Source organism: Diachasmimorpha longicaudata, chromosome 14 (assembly GCF_034640455.1).
Source record: "Diachasmimorpha longicaudata isolate KC_UGA_2023 chromosome 14, iyDiaLong2, whole genome shotgun sequence".
Taxonomy (NCBI): Eukaryota; Metazoa; Arthropoda; class Insecta; order Hymenoptera; family Braconidae; genus Diachasmimorpha; species Diachasmimorpha longicaudata.
Genome location: NC_087238.1, coordinates 141230 through 163070, shown reverse-complemented (window position 1 = coordinate 163070; position 21841 = coordinate 141230). Strand labels below are relative to the sequence as shown.

At 39.8% G+C, this 21841-nt stretch overlaps 1 protein-coding gene across 1 annotated transcript; it reads right to left on the bottom strand.

Moving 5' to 3' along the window:
- Window positions 1-14600: 14600 nt before the first annotated feature.
- LOC135169359 (uncharacterized) lies at window positions 14601-16869 on the bottom strand. The gene is made up of 3 exons (XM_064134303.1): window positions 16810-16869; window positions 15822-16706; window positions 14601-15764 (listed from the first exon to the last, which is right to left on the bottom strand). Exons 1-3 carry the CDS (start codon window positions 16867-16869, stop codon window positions 14601-14603), a joined length of 2109 nt encoding a protein of 702 aa, XP_063990373.1.
- Window positions 16870-21841: the final 4972 nt, after the last annotated feature.

Below are 21841 nucleotides of genomic sequence, written 5' to 3'. Positions count from 1 at the left end.
TAACTGGGGAGTTCGCGGGCCAGTTAATTGATAACTTATTCCATTTTGTACGCAGTTGTAAGGAATTTCCAAGAATTCCTTAAGACATCCCGGGATCCAAGGAAAATATCCAGAAGGGGGTGAGTACGTCGAGAGAGAGAGAGAGCGAGAGAGGCTTAGATATAAGTTAAAATAAAGAAAATAGGAAAATTAGAGTAATCGGGAGAATAACTCCCCAGATCATGCGGGTAAAAACCCGAGAATTATAGAGAAAGGGGTAATAGGAGTTAGGAGGATCGGAAACATTAGGGATGCGGGGACCGAAGGGAATTCCCGGTTATGAGCCAAAATTTACCGAGCTACGTGGAATTTCCTGAGGACCACTCCCCCCGTTTAGATTTTTTTGGATCTGTATAGGCGTACGTGAAACTACCGCTCGATTTAGGGATCAAGAGGGAGAGGGAGATACGTTTTGGGTTTAGGGTGGCAGACCTAGGGGCCTAGAGCAGCCCTAGTAACCCCTAGGATAGCCAAAAGGCTGAATATTGAATAAATAATGAAAAGTTAGGTTTTAGAGTAAAATTTAGGGTTCCCACTTTCCTCTGATCCTCGAGAAAACAACCAGAAGGATCTAATCGCGTTCCGTGGACAGAATGTTTAAGAATAAAGAGAAAAATAATAATAAAGAATCATCTCCCGATCCAGAGATGCTAGGAGGGTGGAGTAACCCCATTTGAATTTCGAATGCGGTTGGCGCGCGTGCCTCCGGTTGACACGGAGACGCCAGCGCCATTAGTGCCGAGTGCGACCGCAACTCGCCTATTATAATTATTCCATTGTCGGAAAACACGTGTGACGGACGCTAAAAATCGAGGTGCAATTATAAATAAAATTCGAGTGCAATAAAGTAGTCAAAAGCTTCTAGTCGACGCAACATCCAGTTAAGAAGACATCCCGGAGGCCAAAAACAAGGAGTTTTGTGCGAGAAATAAGGTCAGGGAGGTTATCCGTTGGATTTTTGCCGGTCGTCGCCGGTCAACAATAGAACACGTGGGTAACGAGCCACAGGTGAGATTGCATCATTAATAGTTAGGTTAGAAGTAAAAGAATATTTGCGATTTTATTTTTAATTAACTCCTCATCTCGATGCCGTTAAAGTTAACTCATATTATTGTTAGAGAATAAGATCTGTGTTAATGGAAATATGCCACTTCCCTGGGCGAGGGGGAAGCGGAGAGAGTTTTTGCCGTCTCCCTAGGGCGAGGGGAGGCGGAGAGGGAATCGCCCCAGGACAATGATGCCAGACGGCACAGATTTTGGGAATAAGCTTCAGTTTTGATTTTGGACTGGAAAAATCGCAGTAGAGTTTTCGACAGAGAGGAAGAGACAGTTCGATTTTGGACTCTGAAGAGTACGGTAGAGAGTTTGATAGAAAAGTGTCGGTTAGACTATCGAAGGGTACGTATCGTGGTGCGAGTGATCAGTGTTGATCGAGTGCGGGGCGATTAGCCAGGAAGGGCGATCGCGATGCGTGAGTGATACCCATAAGGAATCACCACGAGAATTTTAATCCTCTGAGGTAATTCAGAGGGATTTAGGGAATTATGTTGCCTCCCGATGGGTGGAGGAGATTTCCGCGATATCCGTTTCGTTTATAGGGATTTGATAATTATTTAATTGGAATTAGGGATTTGCTCTGAGCGATTCAGAGAGAAAAACGATTCAAAGGGTTAATTACGCTAAAATTTAGAAATTTCGAGCCTCGTCTTTTGCGTTATCTCTCTCGGCGGACTCCTATGTATTTAAAAGAGATTATGATGTATCACTTATGGTTATTTAGGATTGTTTAAAAGATAATAGTTTCTTTTTTTTCTGGTTATGGTTATTTAATAAAATAATGTATTAGAACTAATGGAAATACTACCAAAGGTAATAATTAAATTTATTTATTCGAAGTTTTAGGGGTTTTGTTATTTTCTTTTGTGGATGAAAGTCCGACGAACCACCTCCATCCGGACTACGCCCTCTCTCCACAACCTACCCCCTGAGCAGCGCGGGTATTCAAGGTCTTCCCATGGATTCGTAAGCAAAGCTATGTGTTTTTAGTTTTGTGAATTTGGTTTACGTTAAGAATTCGTTTATTGAGACTCCGGTTTGTCGTCCCCCGGTAAAAAGGACGGCTGGCGCCCAACAAATGTTGCTTGCGAATCCAGGGGAAAGGGCAGTTAACGGATTTTTCTCAACCCCGAGGAAAAATCTCGTTACACAGTATTCTTTCATTTCATTTGATAAATATTCTCGACCATTGTCGCAATATAAATTCACGATTTTCGAATTTAAATGAGCTTGACTTTTAGCTGTATAATCTTTAAAAACTGAGAAAACATTTGACTTATTTGTGATTAAATATATTACACTGTAATGGGTGTATTCATCGATAAATGAGACATAATAATTTTTACCATTTACTGTAGGAGGGGTAATTGGACCGCACACATCCGTATGGACTATGAACAATGGTCTTTTCACGTGACTCTTATCTTTAGCTTTCTCAAATGGCAATCGAGCTTGTTTACCGTTTATACAAGCCTCGCATAAACTCTCGCTTGGATTGGCTTTTTCTAAGTAACGCACATCTTGAGCCATTTGTTTGGTGTTCAATTCTAAAAATTTGTTCTTTCCTATGTGGCCCAAACGTTGATGCCATAATTCATAATTATCACTACTCACATTCAGAGCTTGAGAACCTTTGAAGTTAATCCTCTCGATAATTTTAAAATCAGTAACTATCAAATTGTTTGAAAGCTTACCGTACATTAAGGTGTTACCGTTTTTCTTTACTTCCACTCCATCCTTATCAAATGTGATACTCATCCCGCTCTGTTGCATTTTTCTCACCGACAGCAAATTGTAGGGCACATCTGGACAGTAGAGGACGTCTTCAAGGGTGCACTCAGCGCCTGTATTGGTTATCAGGTTGACTTTCCCTTTCTTAGCTGCAGTGATGAACTCATGATTCTTCGCGATGAAAATTTTTATTGGTGGATTCAGCTCTACTATACTGGAGAACATGTTGTCCACATTTATTATATGATCAGATGATCCCGTGTCCAGTATAAAGATCAATTTGCCGCCTTTAGTGTTTTGGTATGCTTCGGTCATAAAAGCGAACCCCGATGTATTGTTCTCCGTCTCCATCTGCGTCGTGTTAACCGTATGAAGTGTTGGGCTTCGTTCCGCCCCATGTCGTTGACTCTTCTGGAAAAAATAGCAGTCCGCTATTTTATGACCTTTGCGTCCACAGCGATGACACTTAAAGGGTGATCCAGTATTTCCTCTCGGCTTGAATCCTCCCGAAAAACGTGCGCCTCTGCCTCTTCTAAAAGAACCTCTGTTATTGCGCCTGAAATCGCTTGACTTGTCGAATGTTGAATTCAAACGATTTTCACCGCGTGATACCGTTACAGCTTGAAACACTTTTCCACTCGTGTCCTCACCCGCATTTTTCATTTTTAGTTCATGATCCAAAAGTCTTGTCTTCACAAAATCCAATGTAATTTGATCTTCTGTCATTGTCTCGATCACTGTTGAGACCGTGTCGAAAGTAGTTGGAAGACTCGTCAATAAATACGACACCTTTTGGACCTCACTCACAGACACACCAGCCGCCGCTAGTTCCGTAATTAAATCGTCGAACACTTCAAAATGGTCTTTCAATACCGTATCACACTTCATCTTCAATCTGCTTAATCGATTACGAACTGACACTTCGGTTGCTGCACTTTTCCTCTCATAAATTTGATCCAAACTTTTCAAAATAGATTTCGCAGTACTGTCAGCTTCATCGTACTTGAGGTATGCATGTGATAAATACTTCACTATTGCGCATCGAGCTTTTCTTTCAGCCTTTTGCCACTTCCTTGTCACTGGATTGGGACACTGTTCGTCAATCCCGTAGAGTACCTCTTTTTCTCTTACTAAATCTCGAATTCGATGTTTCCAGGCATTGTATTTACTGCCATCGAATAATGAGATATTAGTGCTGTCTTTAGAGTCACTCATATTGTCCCTTATGCGCTATAATACTTCTCAGTTTAATTGTCACTTATTCACTATAACACTTCACAGTTCGAATCCTCAAAATTTATTTAAAATGTACACGGTTGATGAAAAAGTGACTGGGCCCATAACCGATTGGTTGTGGGATATATAAATAAGTACTCAACGCAATGTAAATTAAATAATTCTTTTATTCTTTAAAATGGCACGAGGAAGATACGTCTGTACACTATGGATCTCTCCAAGAGACTAAAGAACTAGTCACTAAGGCCAAAACCAAATTCGTCACCTAATGAAAGAACCCTCTGTTCTTTCTTACTCAGCAAATATTGTTTATGTTTATACAGACTCTCGGGTGACGCTCTGTCGCTGTCCACGTCGATTCGTTTTTGTAACCGTCATTTAATATAAAGAATTAAACGTAATAATCCAATATTGCCTCGTAACTTTAAACAATTCAGAAGATTTGACAGGCGTATCTATCAATATCAATGATCAATTCGATCTTAGATTGGAAAGGTCGATATTGGAGGTGGGACATAACACATGGCGCCACCTACCGCCGATAATTAGCGCTCTGATTTTTGATACCAGATGGCGATCGGAACGAACGAATGGGATGTAACTCCAACCAAATTTTCTGAAAGAAATTCACACCAAAGTCGATCCAACTATTTTTATTTTCCTCAATACATATTAATTAACAATTATTATAGTAACAATATTTGTCTTTATATTTTTTAAAAATCTGTCTGGTATTAAGTTTACAATTTAATTATAGGTTAACACTAGAACTACCAAGGGGGTCAAAATGACTTGTTTGACATTTCTTATAATTATAACTCATTTCAGGTACATTTTGTTTCTGAAAATTTTATACGACTCTTTCTAAAACATACAAATAATTAATTCTGGAAAACAGTTTTCTTTTTTTTTATTATTATGTTGTAAAAAAGTATGCAGTATACCTACATATACCGGTATGGGTCATTTTGATCCCGCACGGAAGAAGGTTTTCGGTGCTACTCTGTTGTAACGTGGAAACAAAGCTAATAACTAAAAGAACTTCCCTAGTTGGCACTATAAGACAAAATAAGACAGAACGACCTAAACTTGCCAAATCAAAAAGGATAACATGTCTCGCTTCTCGACAGTACTTCATAAAACAGAAAAATGTACACTGACCATCTATAAGATAACCCAATAAAAAAGTATTACTGCTTAGTTCAAAACATAAGTCAGTGAAAATTGAAAAGGATGCAAAACGTTTACCTGAAACGATTACATTTTTTAACACTACCAAATTTGGCGTAGATGTTACGGAACAAATGGTCCGCGAAATGTGCTGTGAAAGCTGAATCCTGAAGATGGCCATTACAAATGTTTTTCAATATTTCAGATCTTGCCGGAATAAATGCATGGATATTATATAAAGAAACAACAGGAGAAAATATGTCAAGTAAAGGCTTTTTATTCCCGTTATCCGAAGAACTTGCAATTAACTACAAAGAAATAACCGATAGATTTACAGATCAAGTAGAAGGAATATCTTCATCTATATTGTCACGAAATCAGACACACATTTCGATGAAACGTGAACGAAGAACAAACTAATAATAAAACGAACAACATTTGTGGTACATGCCATAAACGAGTCTGTGATAAATGTTCTGTTAAAATATCTGTAACTTGCAAAAAATTTTTCAACTTTTATGCATAATTAGTTAAATAATTACGGCTATTAGATTACTATTATTAAAAGATTATATTTAAGCTTTGTTCATAAAATTACAAAATATACAAAAACGTAAAAATGGCTGTCTTTTCTTATATATCTTTTAGTAATTTAAGAAACAAGTCATTTTGACCCACCCGGTAGAAGTAGGTATGCTTCAATCGTCGGTAGTTCTAGTGTTAAGGAAAACGGAAAATAGTGCTCTCAATGGATCCTGAGATGTATGAAAACCTGCGAACAGAATAAAATCAACAAATTAATTGGAATATTCCGTTCAATCAATAAACGAAGTTTATGATTACTTATACTTACTGGAATGAATAGATGGAAGAAGAACACAGGCCGGGAATAGGATGCTGGAATAACAGAGAAATTCTGCATTCATACATTGCTCATTAAACATTCATTACAAAGTGAAGGAAGAATTTTTTCACTCCATAAAATATGAGTTGAATCAAATTTTTCCCTCGCTCAGATAATGATCAATCAAAAGCTACGGCAAATGAAGGAATATTCTTACCTGGAAGAAGTAGAGGGGCCAGTCCATCCGTCATTGATGATAATAAATCTGGATGCCACTAAACCTACCCCCACCCCCGCCCCTACCACCACCACAAGGAGGCCGGTGGAAGCGGTTGTATTGGCCTTTCCGATATCTAAAAAGGAGGGGATCCAAGTAAAGTTAGGCAGAAAAAATTAGATGGGAAATGATTTTACTGCCTCATGCTCAGCATGTGAGAATTTTCGTCAGAGAAAATCCCCGCAGGTTCAGAATGAAGCTCCTATTTCATATTACCTGGCATTCCTCTCCCCGAGGTGCCTCCCTGCTCTGGGCCTTCCCCTCTCACCGTGCTGCCAGCCTCGGGCACCACCAACCTCCCCTAGTTCCTCCTCACGGGCCTCTCCATATTCAGGACTATCTGCCTGCACTTGCCGCTGCAGAGTGTCCAGTTGCCTCTGCAGCTGTTGGATCAGGCGAAGGGGATCGTCCTGAAGACGATTTCCGTTTCGCCTTGAGACACCGCGATGCTGCTGTGGTGCTGCTGGTGGTCTCTGCCCTAATGGTGGTGGTGATCTTTTTGTTGCTGCTGCTGCTGCTGCTGTCATTGGCGGCGAAAGCCCAGCGGCCCGGTTTTGCCCCAAAGGTAGCTAGAAAAACATACAGGGTGTCCCAAAATTGAATGTCCAAACTTTAAACGTAAGTTGGGGTGAAATTCTGGATCGAAAAGTCCTGAGCGACTTTTTGATCAGACGCACCCTCTTCAACTTATTCAGGGTTGAAGTTGGACGAATCAGGGGCGTGGGATAACCGGTCGCACGACGGTGAGGCAAACTTTCGAGTGTGGTGGTGTCCCCATCATACGGTACTACTCCCCTGCGGCGGCTGAAAGATATTAAGGGATGGAATGGGCCTGAATCGATGGGGAAATTATTCCTCTAATGCCCTTGGTTTCATCCGTTGGCGTTAATTAGGGGAGAAGAAACTGATTTTTCAAGGCCAACGGGGCTTTAGAAAATTAAATCGCCGGGTTTTTTTTCCAGCGCTGTAATTTTCAACGCTGTTTTTTTATCGTTTTCAATTAGATTAAGGGATGGAATGGGCCTCAATCGATGGGGAATTTATTCGTCCATCGAATGCCCTTGGTTTCATCCCTTGGCATTAATTAGGAGAGGACTAAATAATTTTTATGTAGCGGGCGGGTGTTCATTTTTTTCATTTCCCTCCCCTTCCTCTTACCCACAGCCGCCAGTCATCTCTTTCTGCCGCCGCAGGGGAGTAGTACCGTATGGTGGGGACACCGCCACACTCACATGTTTTCCTCACCGTCGTGCGAGCGGTTATCCCACGCCCCTGATTCGTCCAACTTCAACCCTGAATAAGTTGAAGAGGGTGCGTCTGATCAAAAAGTCGCTCAGGACTTTTCGATCCAGAATTTCACCCCCAACTGAAGTTTGAAGTCTGGACGTCCAATTTTGGGACACCCTGTATAATTAATAATATACTCTAAGCAGTTGGAAATAAGAGTGTGTGTTAAGGTTCAGGTGTGGTGTGTAACACAATAATAACACTTGGTCTTAATGTTTATCAGCAAATATATTTTATTGTAATCGTAGTTTATATTTAATGTTCACTTGTAGCGTTCACTCGTAGCCTCTAGTATCTATAGATGGCTATATGTGTATCTCTCGATATTAACTGAACGCAAGTTCGTGCACGACTGACTTGATCGGGCGGGACACACGTACCCAAGACTGCCGTTAGAGGCGCACATCTTCTCAACACTCGCTCCCGACTCTAACAGGCATCTTGCCTATTCTATAGTAACTTAAAAATATTAATCTTGAAGATTTACTCGTGTCGCTGTCGTCTCTTTGTTTATTTGAACCTTTGGTTTTGCTCTCGTTGTTTTATTATTCTGTCGTTCACGTCCTCTTGTTCCTCTCGTTCTTAGTTTGGTTTTCTGAAACATGTAAACTAACTATAGCAATGGCTTCAATCGTTTTCGTTCAGGATTTCAAATGTTAATCTTTTATGTATTTCAAAGGACAAGGGTTTTGTAAAGATATCGGCCAGTTGGTTCTATGAGCTGACCCATTCAACCTCGACTAGTTTTAGTTTAACGCATTCTTTTATATAATGTTCTTTGACTTCGATCATATGTCTAAATTTGTTACCCCCATCAACCTTTGCACTTGCTATCGCGGCCCTATTATCGCACCAGAGTTTCACTGGATAGAAGTTTACAGTCAGAATGAGTCCTAGAGAATTTGCCATTCCTATAATGTTTTGACAGGCTTCGCTCATTGCTACATATTCTGCTTGACAAGTAGACAGGGCTACATATGGTTGTTTGTGTGTTTTCCATGCTATTGTCTCACCGTATAATCGTAAAATATAATCGCTCGTTGTCAAAGAGTTTTTACAGTCTGCGAAGCTTGCATCAGTAAAGCCTTGCAAATCCTCTCGTTTGGCTGCAAACTTCAGACTCTGTTTCTTCGGTCCCTTTAGGTATCTTAAAACTCTCTTTACCATTTTCCGGTCGTTTTCTGTTGGATTAATCTGATGCCTGCTTAATACATTGACCGCATATGAAATATCAGGTCTTGTTGCATTTGCTAGGTAGAGCAGGCTTCCAATCGCTTCACGATAAGGCGCATTTTGAATTGTTCTTGTTTGTTCAATATCGTGTTGTTCGCTCGTTTCTTCTCGTATTCTACGCTCGCGATTAGATTCTTGAGTAGTTAGCATCAGAGTTCGTTGTGGATGCATACCATCGAACTTAAATCTCGTTAGTATTTTGTCAATATAATTTTCCTGATTTAGCACTAGGTTTACGGGCGTTTCTTATATAACTATCTCTACGAGCATCCGTCAAATTAACGGGTGGATGAAAATACGTATTTATTTTTTAAAAATCAATTTATTCAAACTAAATCTGAGTTTAACAATATAAGGCTTCACGTAAAAATAAAATACTAATAAGTCAAATTTTTTGTTAAGTTATTACGAAAATGATAACAATAATATAACGGCTACATAACCATATTTATCGAGGACATTTTTTACATACGTATTGAATTTCTTTTATGCATTTTCCGCATACGATATTTTTACAATACATACAGCAATTACTGCTTCTATTTTTATTACAGTAGCCCACTTGGCAACTTTTTCGCATTCCCGATGTTGAAGGTGACCGATCTGAAACGTCTGAACTGTGACGAACGTTCTCCTCGTTTTTTCCAGCTAATTCATCGGCTAAAGAAAATATAAACTCTTTTCTGGATATTTTCGATCCGGTACACTCTTTGTACAATATCCACGCGTTTATCTGCCAAATCTAAAATATTATAAAAAACTTGGAGAGGCCATGGAAAACACCCTGCTTTCACACTATATTTGCGTGCCATCTGGTCGGCGACATCGACACCAAACTTTGTTTTATTATAAAATGTAATAGTTTCTGGAACACATTTTCTATTGTTTTCTATCTGTATATTTCTATGCTTGGTGCTTAGAAGAAGAACTTTTATTTTCGGTTTACTTTTATATACAGTAAGCGTGCAGTTGTCTGATTTATATAAATTTGATGAAAATAACGGCATTTTGTCCTTTGTTTCTTTCGCTGGTTTTGGTAATTCTCTCTTGTTCGAGCGGATGGTCCCAACCAAAGTTGTCTTTAGTTCAAGCAATTTTTTGGCCAGCGGGATGCTTGTAAAAAAATTGTCGGTCGTGATATTTCTTCCCCGATGTAAATACGGTTCGGCTAATTTCAACGTTACAAACTGGCCCAACGAATTTGAGCATCGAGTGTCATCTTTTCCCAAGTAAGGGAAACCATTCAAAAGATATTTTGATTTGACGTCAACCGCTAACCAAAACTTAATGCCAAATTTATACGGCTTATTTGGCATGTATTGTGTAAATCTGCAACGGGCTTTAGTTGGAAACAGTTGTTCATCCACTGTGATATTTTGATGTGGTTTATAACAAGCCTGGCTGTTACTTATAAATCTGTTCCATACTTCAGAAATGAGTGCAAATTTATCGGTTTGTAACCTTTCGGATCGTTCGGTTCTTTTATCAAAGCGTATAAATCTTACAATCTGCATAAATCTATCTCTGGTCATTGTATCTCGGAAAAAAGAAGGTCCCCATTTTTTGGACCATAGATAAGATACTTTCAATGCTCTTCCTTCGTACGCGCCCCGGGCATATAGTATTGCTAGAAAACTACGTAATTCGGAAACTGTAATTCTCCAGTCGTTCTTCAAAACTCGACGTGCCTCGGTTTCGGTGCAGCCTTTTATATGTTTCATAATGTGAGCGTCAATTATCAATTCAAAAGCACTAGTTACACAACCCGACATAATATTTCTTTTCCTGTAACCAGTAGGCCCTACGGTATCCTTGAATATAGTATGAACGGACGGCCTACCCCTAGATTTCCCTGCTTTCAGTCTCACCCACCGTGTCCCGTCAACTGCAATTTCAATTTCTTCCATTACATCTCTGGATGTACTTGGAATACTCGTCCTCTCATCCTCGGTGTCAGAACTAGAAATAATCCGCCTCCTTTTCTAGTTACGACGTATATTGAAGAGGTTTTCCTCTTCACTATCCGAAGATCCTTCCATTTCTGTAGTTTCAGTGGATTCAGAATCTTTACTGTAATCATCACTTTCACCTAATTCATATTGGTCTTCTTCGTAGGACACCTCAGAACAATCCTCATTGATGTTGGTAATTTTTGTCAATTTCTTATTATATCGCCTGTTTCTATTCATGATTGCTAGAAAAGGGTGATCGGTGAAATTAAAAAATACCGTGCAACATTCAATTACCCTATTGTAAAAACTTACAATAAGCGGCTGACTACAATAACCAAAACTTTTGCACACTGTCTTCGAAAAATATTCTTACCACTGTCACTGCAGCGACTATACTGAAGACAGCAGGGATTATCGCAGTTTCATATCGCAGCCTAACGTCGGCTACCGCAGGCTGTGAAAGTTCTTTCTGTGTGTTGTTTATGTTTGCACCAACACATGAACTGAATATCTTTTCGATACGAGATTTAGTCTGCTGCACGCTTGGAGTTTCGAATAACGCAGGGATTTGACACCCGGGCTACACAATTCGTTATCGAGGCGCTATTGAGATTATGAGTTGGGCGGGGGAGGGGGGGGGTCTTAGACCTTTCTTTCAGTCTTATATTTGCTATTGGAGGTATAATTTTACAAGCGTAGCAAATATATAAGGATTGTTGACGTAATCAGCTAACCCGTCAAATTGACGGGTTCCGTAGAAATAGGTATACAAGATACAATTTTCAAAATTTATAAAGCTTAGGAAAATAATAATTGTGCGTATAAACTCTTTTAATGAAATTATAAATTTACGATGCAAAATAGTTAAGATTAATGCTATGGTCTTTTGCGTATTTCATTTCAAAGTTTGAAATCCGTCGAATTGACGGGTCCCGTAAACCTAGTGTTAGTGTGAGGATTTTTTCTGTTCTATTTCGTTTGACGGTTATACCGAGATATTCCTTCTGTGTGCCTAAATTGCTCATTTCAAACTCTATTCGCAGTTTCGTTTTAATTTCATTAATTTTATTTGTCTCATTACCCGCCAATAGAATATCGTCTACGTATAGTACCAGTATAACTACTCCCCGTCCGTTTCTCGAAGTGAACAGGCATGGTTCAAATTCATTGTTTTTCAACCCTGTGGTCAGAATTACTTCAGTAAAACGCTCGTTCCATCGTTTTGGACTAATCTTTAAACCGTACAATGCTCGTTCTAATTTACAAACACTCGTTTTTCTTAATCTATCTGAGCACTGGAATCCTTGTGGAATTTCCATATAGATTTCTTCGTTAATTGTTCCATTAAGAAAAGCTGTCTTAACGTCTAATTGAAATACATCCAAATCATATTTATTTATTATGGCGATTACCGCTCGTATTAAGGGTAATCGTGAAACCGGTGCATAAGTCTCTCGTAAATCGTATTCGTTCTTGTCCTTAAATCCTCTTACTACACGTCGAGCCTTATCTCTAATTTCATCTTTATTTTGAATTGTCTTTTTAAATACCCATTTCGAATCGATTATATTTGGTTTTCTTCCGTCGTTTGTTTTACTGGGTCTGTTTACTATTTTCAAAACTTTATTTTCGCTCATTGATTTTAATTCTTCGTCTATCGCGTTTTCCCATAAATTTCTGTCTCCTGTTTCCATACCTTCTTCGTAGCTTGCTGGGTCGCCTTTAATTTTAGCTAGTAACGCGTGATGACAGATGTCTGCATCAATAGTTTCAGTTCTTTCGTCACCGTCGTTAGTCATGTCAAATTTTACTCTCGTTAGATGTACTCCCTTTAACGGAATGTCTGTGAAGCTACTATCGACTATACTATTCGCGCTTTCGTTCGTTTTTGTGGGTTTAGTATCTTTTCTTGGTCTCCCTCGTTTTCGTTTAGTCTCTGTCTTGTTCTCAGTCTCGTTTTGATCGTTTTCAAATTCCCAAAACCATTTATCTTTGTTCACAGGAATTTCACTCGTTTCCTTTTGCTTGATTTCGTTTTTCCCATATCTGTCGCCATACACTAATTTCTCGTTAAATTTAACATTTCGACTTTCGTAGATTTTACCTTCTTCTGGTTTTAACAGTAAATAACGTGTGGGTGTATATCCGACAAGTATCGCTCGTCTGCTCTCGTAACTAAATTTCGGACCCGTCTTTCTTTGGACTTTAACGTGAGCTAAACACCCGAACCTGCTTAATTGATTTATATCAAAACTGATTTGGAGAGAATCTCTTCATGGGAGTTATCATTTCGTTTGAAGCATGTGGAGTTCTGTTATATGCGTAAACTGCTGCGCTTAGTGCAATGTCCCACATATTCTCAGGCAGTTTGGAGTCATACATACAGGGTGTAGATCAGGTAGAAACGAACAGTGAATAGGCATGTTTTGGGGGTGATTCTGAGCAGAAAAGTCCTTTTCCACTTTTCGCTCGGACGCACCCCTGCAGAGATATGGGGGTGAAAAGAACGGCCAATGGGGCGCGAGCATTGCGCGGCTCTCGGTCCGTGTGCCGCGGATAAGCAGTGTGCGTGCTTCTCCTTCTCCTCGGGCGAAAGATATTTCAAGACAATCCTTTCGGGGGAGGGGGGGCGCTAGGGTGATTAAAAACCGATTATTATTTACATTAGTATTATTTATTAAAAGACAAGCTTCTGAAAACCGCGGGCATCCCCCTTGGCGTTCCAAAGCTAATTGTTTAAATGTTAATTATCTCATGAAGCAATAGCCCTACAGTGTTTTATTAAAAGATCTTGTTTGCGGAGGTTCTAATCTTTAGGGTGGATGTGGGTGAAGAATCAGGTGAAGAATCTGGAAGGATTAATCCGGGTGAAAATTAAACTCGCTGTTCACTTTTCTACAAAAGTTTATTGGGGCCACGTGCCACCAAAGTCCGAAGGTTTTACACAATTATTGATAATCAAATCGATGATGTACTGGTTCAGTTCCTTAAATGTTCGATACACAATTGTTTAACACGGTTGGGTAACTTGATAAGGAAAATCCTCCTTATATCTCTGATGGAGATGTACTTGGGGATTCACTTCGGTGATGTACTGGGATGAAATTAAGAGAGGTGCTTAAAGATTATACGCGTTACTGCACTCGATGGCTGTCGACGGTAGACTGGGGCGAGTTTTTTGGGCTTCCGGGGTCAGCTCGTGGGCCTAGTGACCCGAGGTGTCGCTGCTGACCTTTTGGCCTGACCGGGGGCCTTCATTACGAATTTGGCGCTAAACAATCGCGTTTCAAACATCCCGGGGGCAATTCAACATCAGGAATGTTGAATTCTTCGATGTCAGCTGATCCTTTGGAAGGTGTTGGATGTCATCTAGTTGTAGTGCTGGGTGTCGTTGTCTATGCTGTTGGGCTGCTGGTTGCCTGAGGGAGGCGTAAATTCCCTCGAGCTGTGACTTCCTCTTGTTGATGATTGGTTGTTGTCTGTAAGGGGAAGGACAGGGTGAGAGACGTATCATTTGTCAAGTAATTGAATAATTAATCAAAATGATACTTAGCTCTCAGTCCTGTGATTCCTAGAGGTCCCCTTCTTGTTCCTCTGGAGGTTCTTCTGCTGGTGGTGGAGCTGATGGTAGAAGACAGAGTTTGGCGATTGGTCTGTCAAACTCTGCGTAAGTTACCCTTATATTTGGAGGGTCTGGTGATCCGTCTACGTGTCTTGTCACTTGGGATCTTGCTGTTCTCACTGTGACGACCCTGGTGAGTCCATCTGCTCCTGGTCACGTTGCGATGACTCTGGCGATTGGCCACGTTGCGGGTGGATATTCATCCATCATCAGGACCATGTCGCCGACCTTGATATTGTCCTGTTGGTTCTTCCATTTGTAGATTGCTTGGTATCGCTGCAAGCACTCCTTAGACCACCTGGACCAGAATTGTTGGGTGATTTGGGTGACGAGGTTCCATCTCTGTAGCTTGCTGCTAGGTTTCTGGAGAAGAGACGGTTCTGGCACCAGTTGAAGGGGCGTTCCTACCAGGAAGTGTCCTGGAGTAAACACTTGGAGATCTTCTGGATCATCTGACATTGGATAGACTGGTCTGGAGTTGAGGCACGCTTCTATCTGGATGATCACGCTGTTGAGCTCTTCGTATGTGAGTGTTGATGGTCCTAGTATCCTCTTCAGGTGATATTTCACAGATTTCACGGCTGCCTCCCATTTACCACCGAAATGTGGTGCTCTTGGTGGGATGAACTTCCACTGAGTTCCATGGGTTGCGAGGACAGCCTGGACTTGTTGGTTCGCTCTTGGCTCCTGATGATAAAGTTGCTCTAGGACCTCTGCTGCTCCTGTGAAGGTGGTGGCATTGTCACTATACATGACTGCTGGAATGCCACGTCTTCCCGTGAACCTTTTGTAGGCGCCGATGAAAGCCTCTGTTGTCTGCCTGTTGACGAGCTCTAGGTGAACTGCTGACGTGGTGAAGCACACAAATACTGCTATATGCACTGTTCCTGGTTGTGCATTTGTTGGCCTCCAGTTCAGAATAGGGAATGGACCTGCATAATCCACTCCTGTGTGGAGAAATGGCCTGGCTGGTGAAATCCTTGTTGATGGCAGTTGACCCATCTGCTGTTGAGCTTGTCTTCCTCGATGACGGGTGCAGATGGCGTAACGTAAGATGTATGCTCTGACAGTGCCTCTGCCTCCTACGATCCAATATCTTTGTCTCGTATAGGCTAGAGTCAGTTGAGTACCTCCATGTTGGGTTCTCTGGTGAGCTTCGGCAATGACCAATGTGGTGAACCTGGACTGTCTGTGTAGGATTATAGGATGTATTTCCTCTGGACTGAGTTGAGCGTTTTTGAGGCGACCTCCTAGTCTCATGATGACTTGGTCGTCTAGTGTTGGTGTTAGCTTAGCTAGCTGATGACTTCTTGGTAACTAATGATCTCTCTGCAAAAGTCTGATAGCTGATTCAAAATATTGTGCTTGTGTTACCTTAACCCAGAATACTCTTGCTTCGTTTAGTTCTCTAGTTGTCAGGACAGGTCTCGGGGCCGTTGGGCGCCGGCTGAATCTGTCTATCGCTCTGTTGATAGTCGCTGTTACTGCTAACAGTTTGGCCATTGAAGTGTATCTGTTGAGGAGTTCTGCTACTTTGCTGATTTTCATCCGTGCTGGATGAACTGGTACTGGTTTAGCTTCCTTGGCCACCTCTGGAGTATCCATTTTGGATACGTCTATGGTTGATTGAGGCCAGTCTTCTGGATCCTGATTGATCCAGCTTGGTGCTGACCACCAGAGTGGATGATCTGCTAACTCGTTTAGTGAGATTCCTCTTGAGGCACAATCAGCTGGGTTTTCCTTGCCACTGACGTGTCTCCATATGGCCTTTGGTAGCGTTTCCTGTATTTTGATGACCCTGTTATGGACGAAATCCTTCCATCTTGAGGCTGGGCTTCTGATCCAGTCTAGTGTGACTGATGAGTCTGACCAGAGATAGGTTTCCATCTGATTCCGGTCTAGTTGAAGCATCTCGTATGTTGAGTCCACTAGCTGGGTTAAAAGCAGAGCTGCTGTGAGCTCTAGTCTGGGTATGGTCATCCTTTTGATTGGTGCGACTTTGGTTTTCGCACATACTAGAACTGTTGATGGTTTCTCGTTGCTTGATCTCGTTCTAAGGTAGACCACTGCACTCATGGCTACCGTTGATGCATCTGCGAATCCCTGCATTTGGATGTTGGCAGTGTCTGATGATAACTGTATCCACCTGGGTACAGTAACTCTGTCTAAGTTGATGAGGTCTCCTCGGAATGTCCTCCAACGGTTTTTGCACTCATTTGGAAGAGGATCATCCCAGGTGACCTTGAGCTTCCATAGCTCCTACAGGAGAACTTTCCCTTGTACTATGTAACGGTTTTCCTATGGCCTCAGCGAAAACTCAATGCCCTAACATCCAAATATCTCGACTATCCATAAACCTGGCCAAACCATTACCTTCGGTCTCGTAATCCGACAAATCCGTAACGCCAAAAACCCAATACATAAACGGGACCTCGGGGAAAATTAACAGCTCAATAATCCTCTCTTACATAATTTTAGGGCGCCAGCCGATTTTTGACTACGCGGAATCGACGAACCGCAGATAAACCAGACTTTAATAAAAAATGATTGCTAATTATTCCCCAAGATCCTCTAATGACAAAAACGGAATTCAAAAACCTTACTCGGAAATGTGGATTACGAGGGTACGGGATTGCGCGGTTGCTCAGTGTGTGGGTCGTGGAGAGAGGGGTGGATTCGTGGACGAGAAAAACAAGAACAATGAAAACCCATGATCGGAATCGAAATCGAGGGTCTCATCCTTAATTCTAGAGCAGTTTTTATTTCTTGAGGAATATATGTTCACACTTCGAGAGCAGTCGACGAACTAACAAACGAATTGGAAAATCTTAACAACCAAAGCATCGTCATCATGGTTTCTTTCTTCCAATGAACAATGATTTCTTTCTTTTATTCTATAAACATAAACTGGAGGTTTCGGCGCAAGACCACGCAGACGGTCTCTCCAGGAAACAATGACCTCACAGTACTGCTGTAAACTTATATATGCCTCTAATATAATCATATTGTTTTTGCTCTTTTCAATACTCCCACTCAAAAATAATATCGATTGAAAATAAAAGTGGAGTATATAATTTGTCATATTTGGGGAAATAACATAAATGGTCCAACATTTGTTGCTCGGGTTGGGGAAAACCCCATATTAAAAACCCAACCAAACCATAGAGTTGAATAAACAAAAATACATAGCTCATAAGGTTTTACCTTTTAACATTTGTCTAATTAATATATATATATATAACGAGTATTAATTCTTAATCTCATATAATGTTCTATGGATTAGAACTCTTCCAAGCCAATGTCCTTCCGAATCTTCAGAAATTGAGTAGCAGGTAGTGACTTGGTCAAGACATCTGCTAATTGGTGACCTGTAGGAATGTATTTAAGGATTACTTCTTTTTGTTCAATTTTTTCTCTTGAAAAATGATATTTGATATCGATATGTTTTGATCGTTTATGGTCTGTTGGGTTATTAGCAATCGCGATGCACCCATTATTATCCTCGAAAATTACTATGGGCTTTGATAATTCCATTTTGATACTGATTAATAGGTGTTTAAGCCAACAGGCTTCTTTAATCCCTTCAAATAGAGCCATATACTCTGCTTCCGTTGAAGACGTTGCCACTGAGTTCTGTCTCTTTGTATTCCAACAGATTGGATTCACCTCAAATAATTTGAATAAAAAACCAGTAGTGCTTCTACGATCAATTTCATTTCCAGCCCAATCAGAGTCTACATAACCGATCAACATATCTTTATAATCATTTTTTCTGAAAATTAATTTGATATTTAATGAGCCTTTTATATATCGCAGGACTCTTTTTAAGCATTGCCAGAGCTCTCGATTATTTTTAACCTGATACCTGCTTAGTAGGTTGAGAGCTGCACACAGATCAGGGCGTGTACACAACATTGCATACATTAAACAACCAATTAGATTTTTACATGGGGCTTCATTATGCTCATCAGAATTTAGAGCTGTATAATTCAATTTTGGAGGTAAAGGGGTACTAACAGCTTTGCAATCGCCCATGTTAAATTTCTTCAATACATTTAGTAAATATTTATTTTGATCAAGCGTAATTATACCCTCTTTTCTTTCTATGTTAATACCCAAGAAAAAATTTGCTTCGTGCATGTCTATCATTGAAAATTGTTTCATCAAATATTGTTTAAAACTATTCATAGTATTTTGTTCACTTGTCGCAATTAGAAGATCATCAACATATAGAATTACATAAATATTTTTCGTGATGTGACCTCGATCTAGAAAATATAAGCAACGGTCAACAGAGGAATTTTTGAAGCCATGTTCTTTGATCACCTGATCGAAATGTTGAAACCAGCACCGGGCTGCTTGTTTCAAACCGTATAATACTTTATTTAATTTACATACATGGTTCTCTTTTGCCTTTATTCCTTCTGGGACACGCATGTAAATTTCCTCTTCCAAGATACCATTGAGGAAAGCTGTTTTTACATCCATTTGATGGATCAATAAATCAAATTGATTAGCAATAGCCAAAATTAATCTAAAAGTACTAATTCGTGCGACTGGTGCAAAGGTTTCATCGTAGTCTAATAAGTACTCGTGGCTAAACCCCCTCGCGACTAATCTAGCTTTATATTTTGTTTTGTTTCCACTAGCATCGCTTTTAATGGTAAAAATCCATTTACAATCTACGATGTTTTTGTTATTTGGGCAAGGTATTATTTCCCACGTATTATTTTGCAAAAGTGAATCAATTTCATCTTTTATAGCTCTTTCCCATTCAGATCGATCATCACGAGTTTTAATTTCTTGATATGAGCTCGGAATATCAGAAATGACCGATTGTGCGCTTGTGTAATAACAATGTTCCTCCTCATAAGAAATTAGAGGCATATTTTTAATACGTGCACTTCGTCGTGGCTCGATCACGTTTTCATCGGTTTGAGTTTTTACGCCTGTGGTAGGACTTTTATCAACTTTATCTGTTTCAGTCACAGATTTGTTGATTTTATTGATTTCCTCTGTTTCATTTACAGATTTATCAATTTCATTGATTTGATCTGTTTTATTTTCAGACTTGTTGATTTCATCAACTTCTGTCTGGGTTACAGATTTATCAATTTCACTCTTATTATATTTACCGATTTCAGAAATATTTTCAGTTCTCTGTCTTTTTGTTCTTGGATTTTGATATTCAATTTCATTGTCACATGCAAGGGATCGTGAAAGTTTGAAATTACCTTCATCAAAAATAACGTCTCGCGCTACAATAAATTTATTTGTTTCGACGTTTAATATTTTGTACCCATTTTGTTGGTACCCCATGAGTATACCCTTGAATGACTTTTTATCGAATTTATTTTTTCTAGTTTTGTCATGAACATACACAGTTGATCCTACAATTCTAAGATACTCTATTTTAGGCCTTTTATTATGCCATAACTCATAAGGTGTTTTAGAATTTGAAATGGCTTTTGTAGGCGTTATGTTGAGTAAAAATGTTGCTGTTAGAATCGCTTCACCCCAAAATTCTTTACCTAGGTCGGCACCATGTATCATTGCACGTGCTTTTTCAACCAATGAACGATTCATTCGTTCAGCAATAGAATTCTGTTGAGGTGTATACGGAACTGTGAGATGATACTGAATTCCCTTTTTCACGCAAAACTCTTTGAAATCGTTAGACAGATATTCTCTCCCGTTATCACAGTAAAGATGAGCTATTTTCGAATTAAAATGAGTTTCACTTTTAGTTACGAACTCTTGAAATACTTTAAACACACCGGATTTGTTATGTAATAAATATACAACCGTGTAATGAGTGAACTCATCAATAAAAGTAACAAAATAATTTTTGTCATCGATTGTTGTGGGTGTAATTGGTCCACACACATCCGAGTGAATAATGAATAGAGGCCTTGTAACATGAGTTCTATCCCGGGTCTTTGAAAAAGGGAGACATGCTTGTTTTCCATATATACAAGCTTCACAAATTTCATCTGTGGGGTTTATTGATCCTAACCGTTTACTATCTAAGAGCAAGTCATTTCTTTTTATTTCTAGAAATTTTGACTTTGAAATGTGGCCTAAACGTTCATGCCATAATTTATATGGGTTTGAGGATGTGTTTTTATCAATATTAGCCTGATTGCACATCTTTTTAGATATTACAAATTCGATACAGGTTAAATTGTGCAGTAACTTACCAGTTGCAATGATCTTATCACCTTTTTCGATCGTTACCTTCCCATTTTCACTGAATATGACTTTCATACCCGCTGATTGGATTCGACGGACTGATAACAGGTTGTATGGTATGTCAGGTGAGTAGAGGACATCTTTCAATTGGCCAGCGACTCCTTGATTTGTCACGATGTTGATGACTCCTCTCTTGGTTGCGGTTATCGTGCTGCCTTTCTTTGCCACGGTGATCTTCACTGGAACCTCCAAATCTGCTACAACTGAGAAAACATCGACTTGATTAGTCAGATGATCAGTTGCACCAGAATCCAGAATAAAAGTCAACTTATCCGATTCTTTCGTCTGCTGGTTTGAACCCCGTATTCCGGTCATGAATGCGAAAGAATTATTTCCCTCCTCTACCTGGATGGTTTGAAGTGTTCGTTGACGGTCATTAGATGTTTGTATTTGTCTTTTGTAGAAGAAACAGTCCTTCTTTTCATGATTCTTTCTACCACAGTGTTCACATCTTTTCTTCGTGGGATTATTGTAGTTTCTCGTGAAGTTTTCGTGATTGTAAACTCGGGTGTACCTATTTTGTTGTTTTTGTTTCAATAGAATTGTCACCACTTTTATTTCTCACTTTAATTTTCACTTTTATTTTCACAGGAGAGGTTCCGTTATAACTTTAATAAATTGTTTGTAATTAAAAACACAAGTTACTTAAATATGTGCCTGGGCCCATAACCTATTAGATTTTAATAAATTGGAAGCCAGGTTAATTAACAAAAATGCACGATATAAGTAAGAGCAGTTTTTATTTCTTGAGGAATATATGTTCACACTTCGAGAGCAGTCGACGAACTAACAAACGAATTGGAAAATCTTAAAAACCAAAGCATCGTCATCATGGTTTCTTTCTTCCAATGAACAATGATTTCTTTCTTTTATTCTATAAACATAAACTGGAGGTTTCGGCGCAAGACCACGCAGACGGTCTCTCCAGGAAACAATGACCTCACAGTACTGCTGTAAACTTATATATGCCTCTAATATAATCATATTGTTTTTGCTCGTTTCAATAGTAGCTTACCGGATTTTTCAGAGCGAGTGCGGTTATGAAGGCATTTCGACAATAGGTAGCTCGCCATATTAATAATTAATTCCCTCGGAACGGAACTGATCCATAACGGGAATTATTATCGACATCAGGATAGCTG

Excerpts from the sequence above, each read along its gene's own strand:
- LOC135169359 (XM_064134303.1), bottom strand. The coding sequence starts at position 16,869 with ATGTATTGGGTTTTTGGCGTTACGGATTTGTCGGATTACGAGACCGAA. Across the intron at positions 16,707-16,809 it reads AGACCGAAGGTAATGGTTTG|GAGCTATGGAAGCTCAAGGT; the intron begins GCCAGGTTTATG and ends GTTCTCCTGTAG. Across the intron at positions 15,765-15,821 it reads CAAGAGTATTCTGGGTTAAG|TTACCAAGAAGTCATCAGCT; the intron begins GTAACACAAGCA and ends AGAGATCATTAG.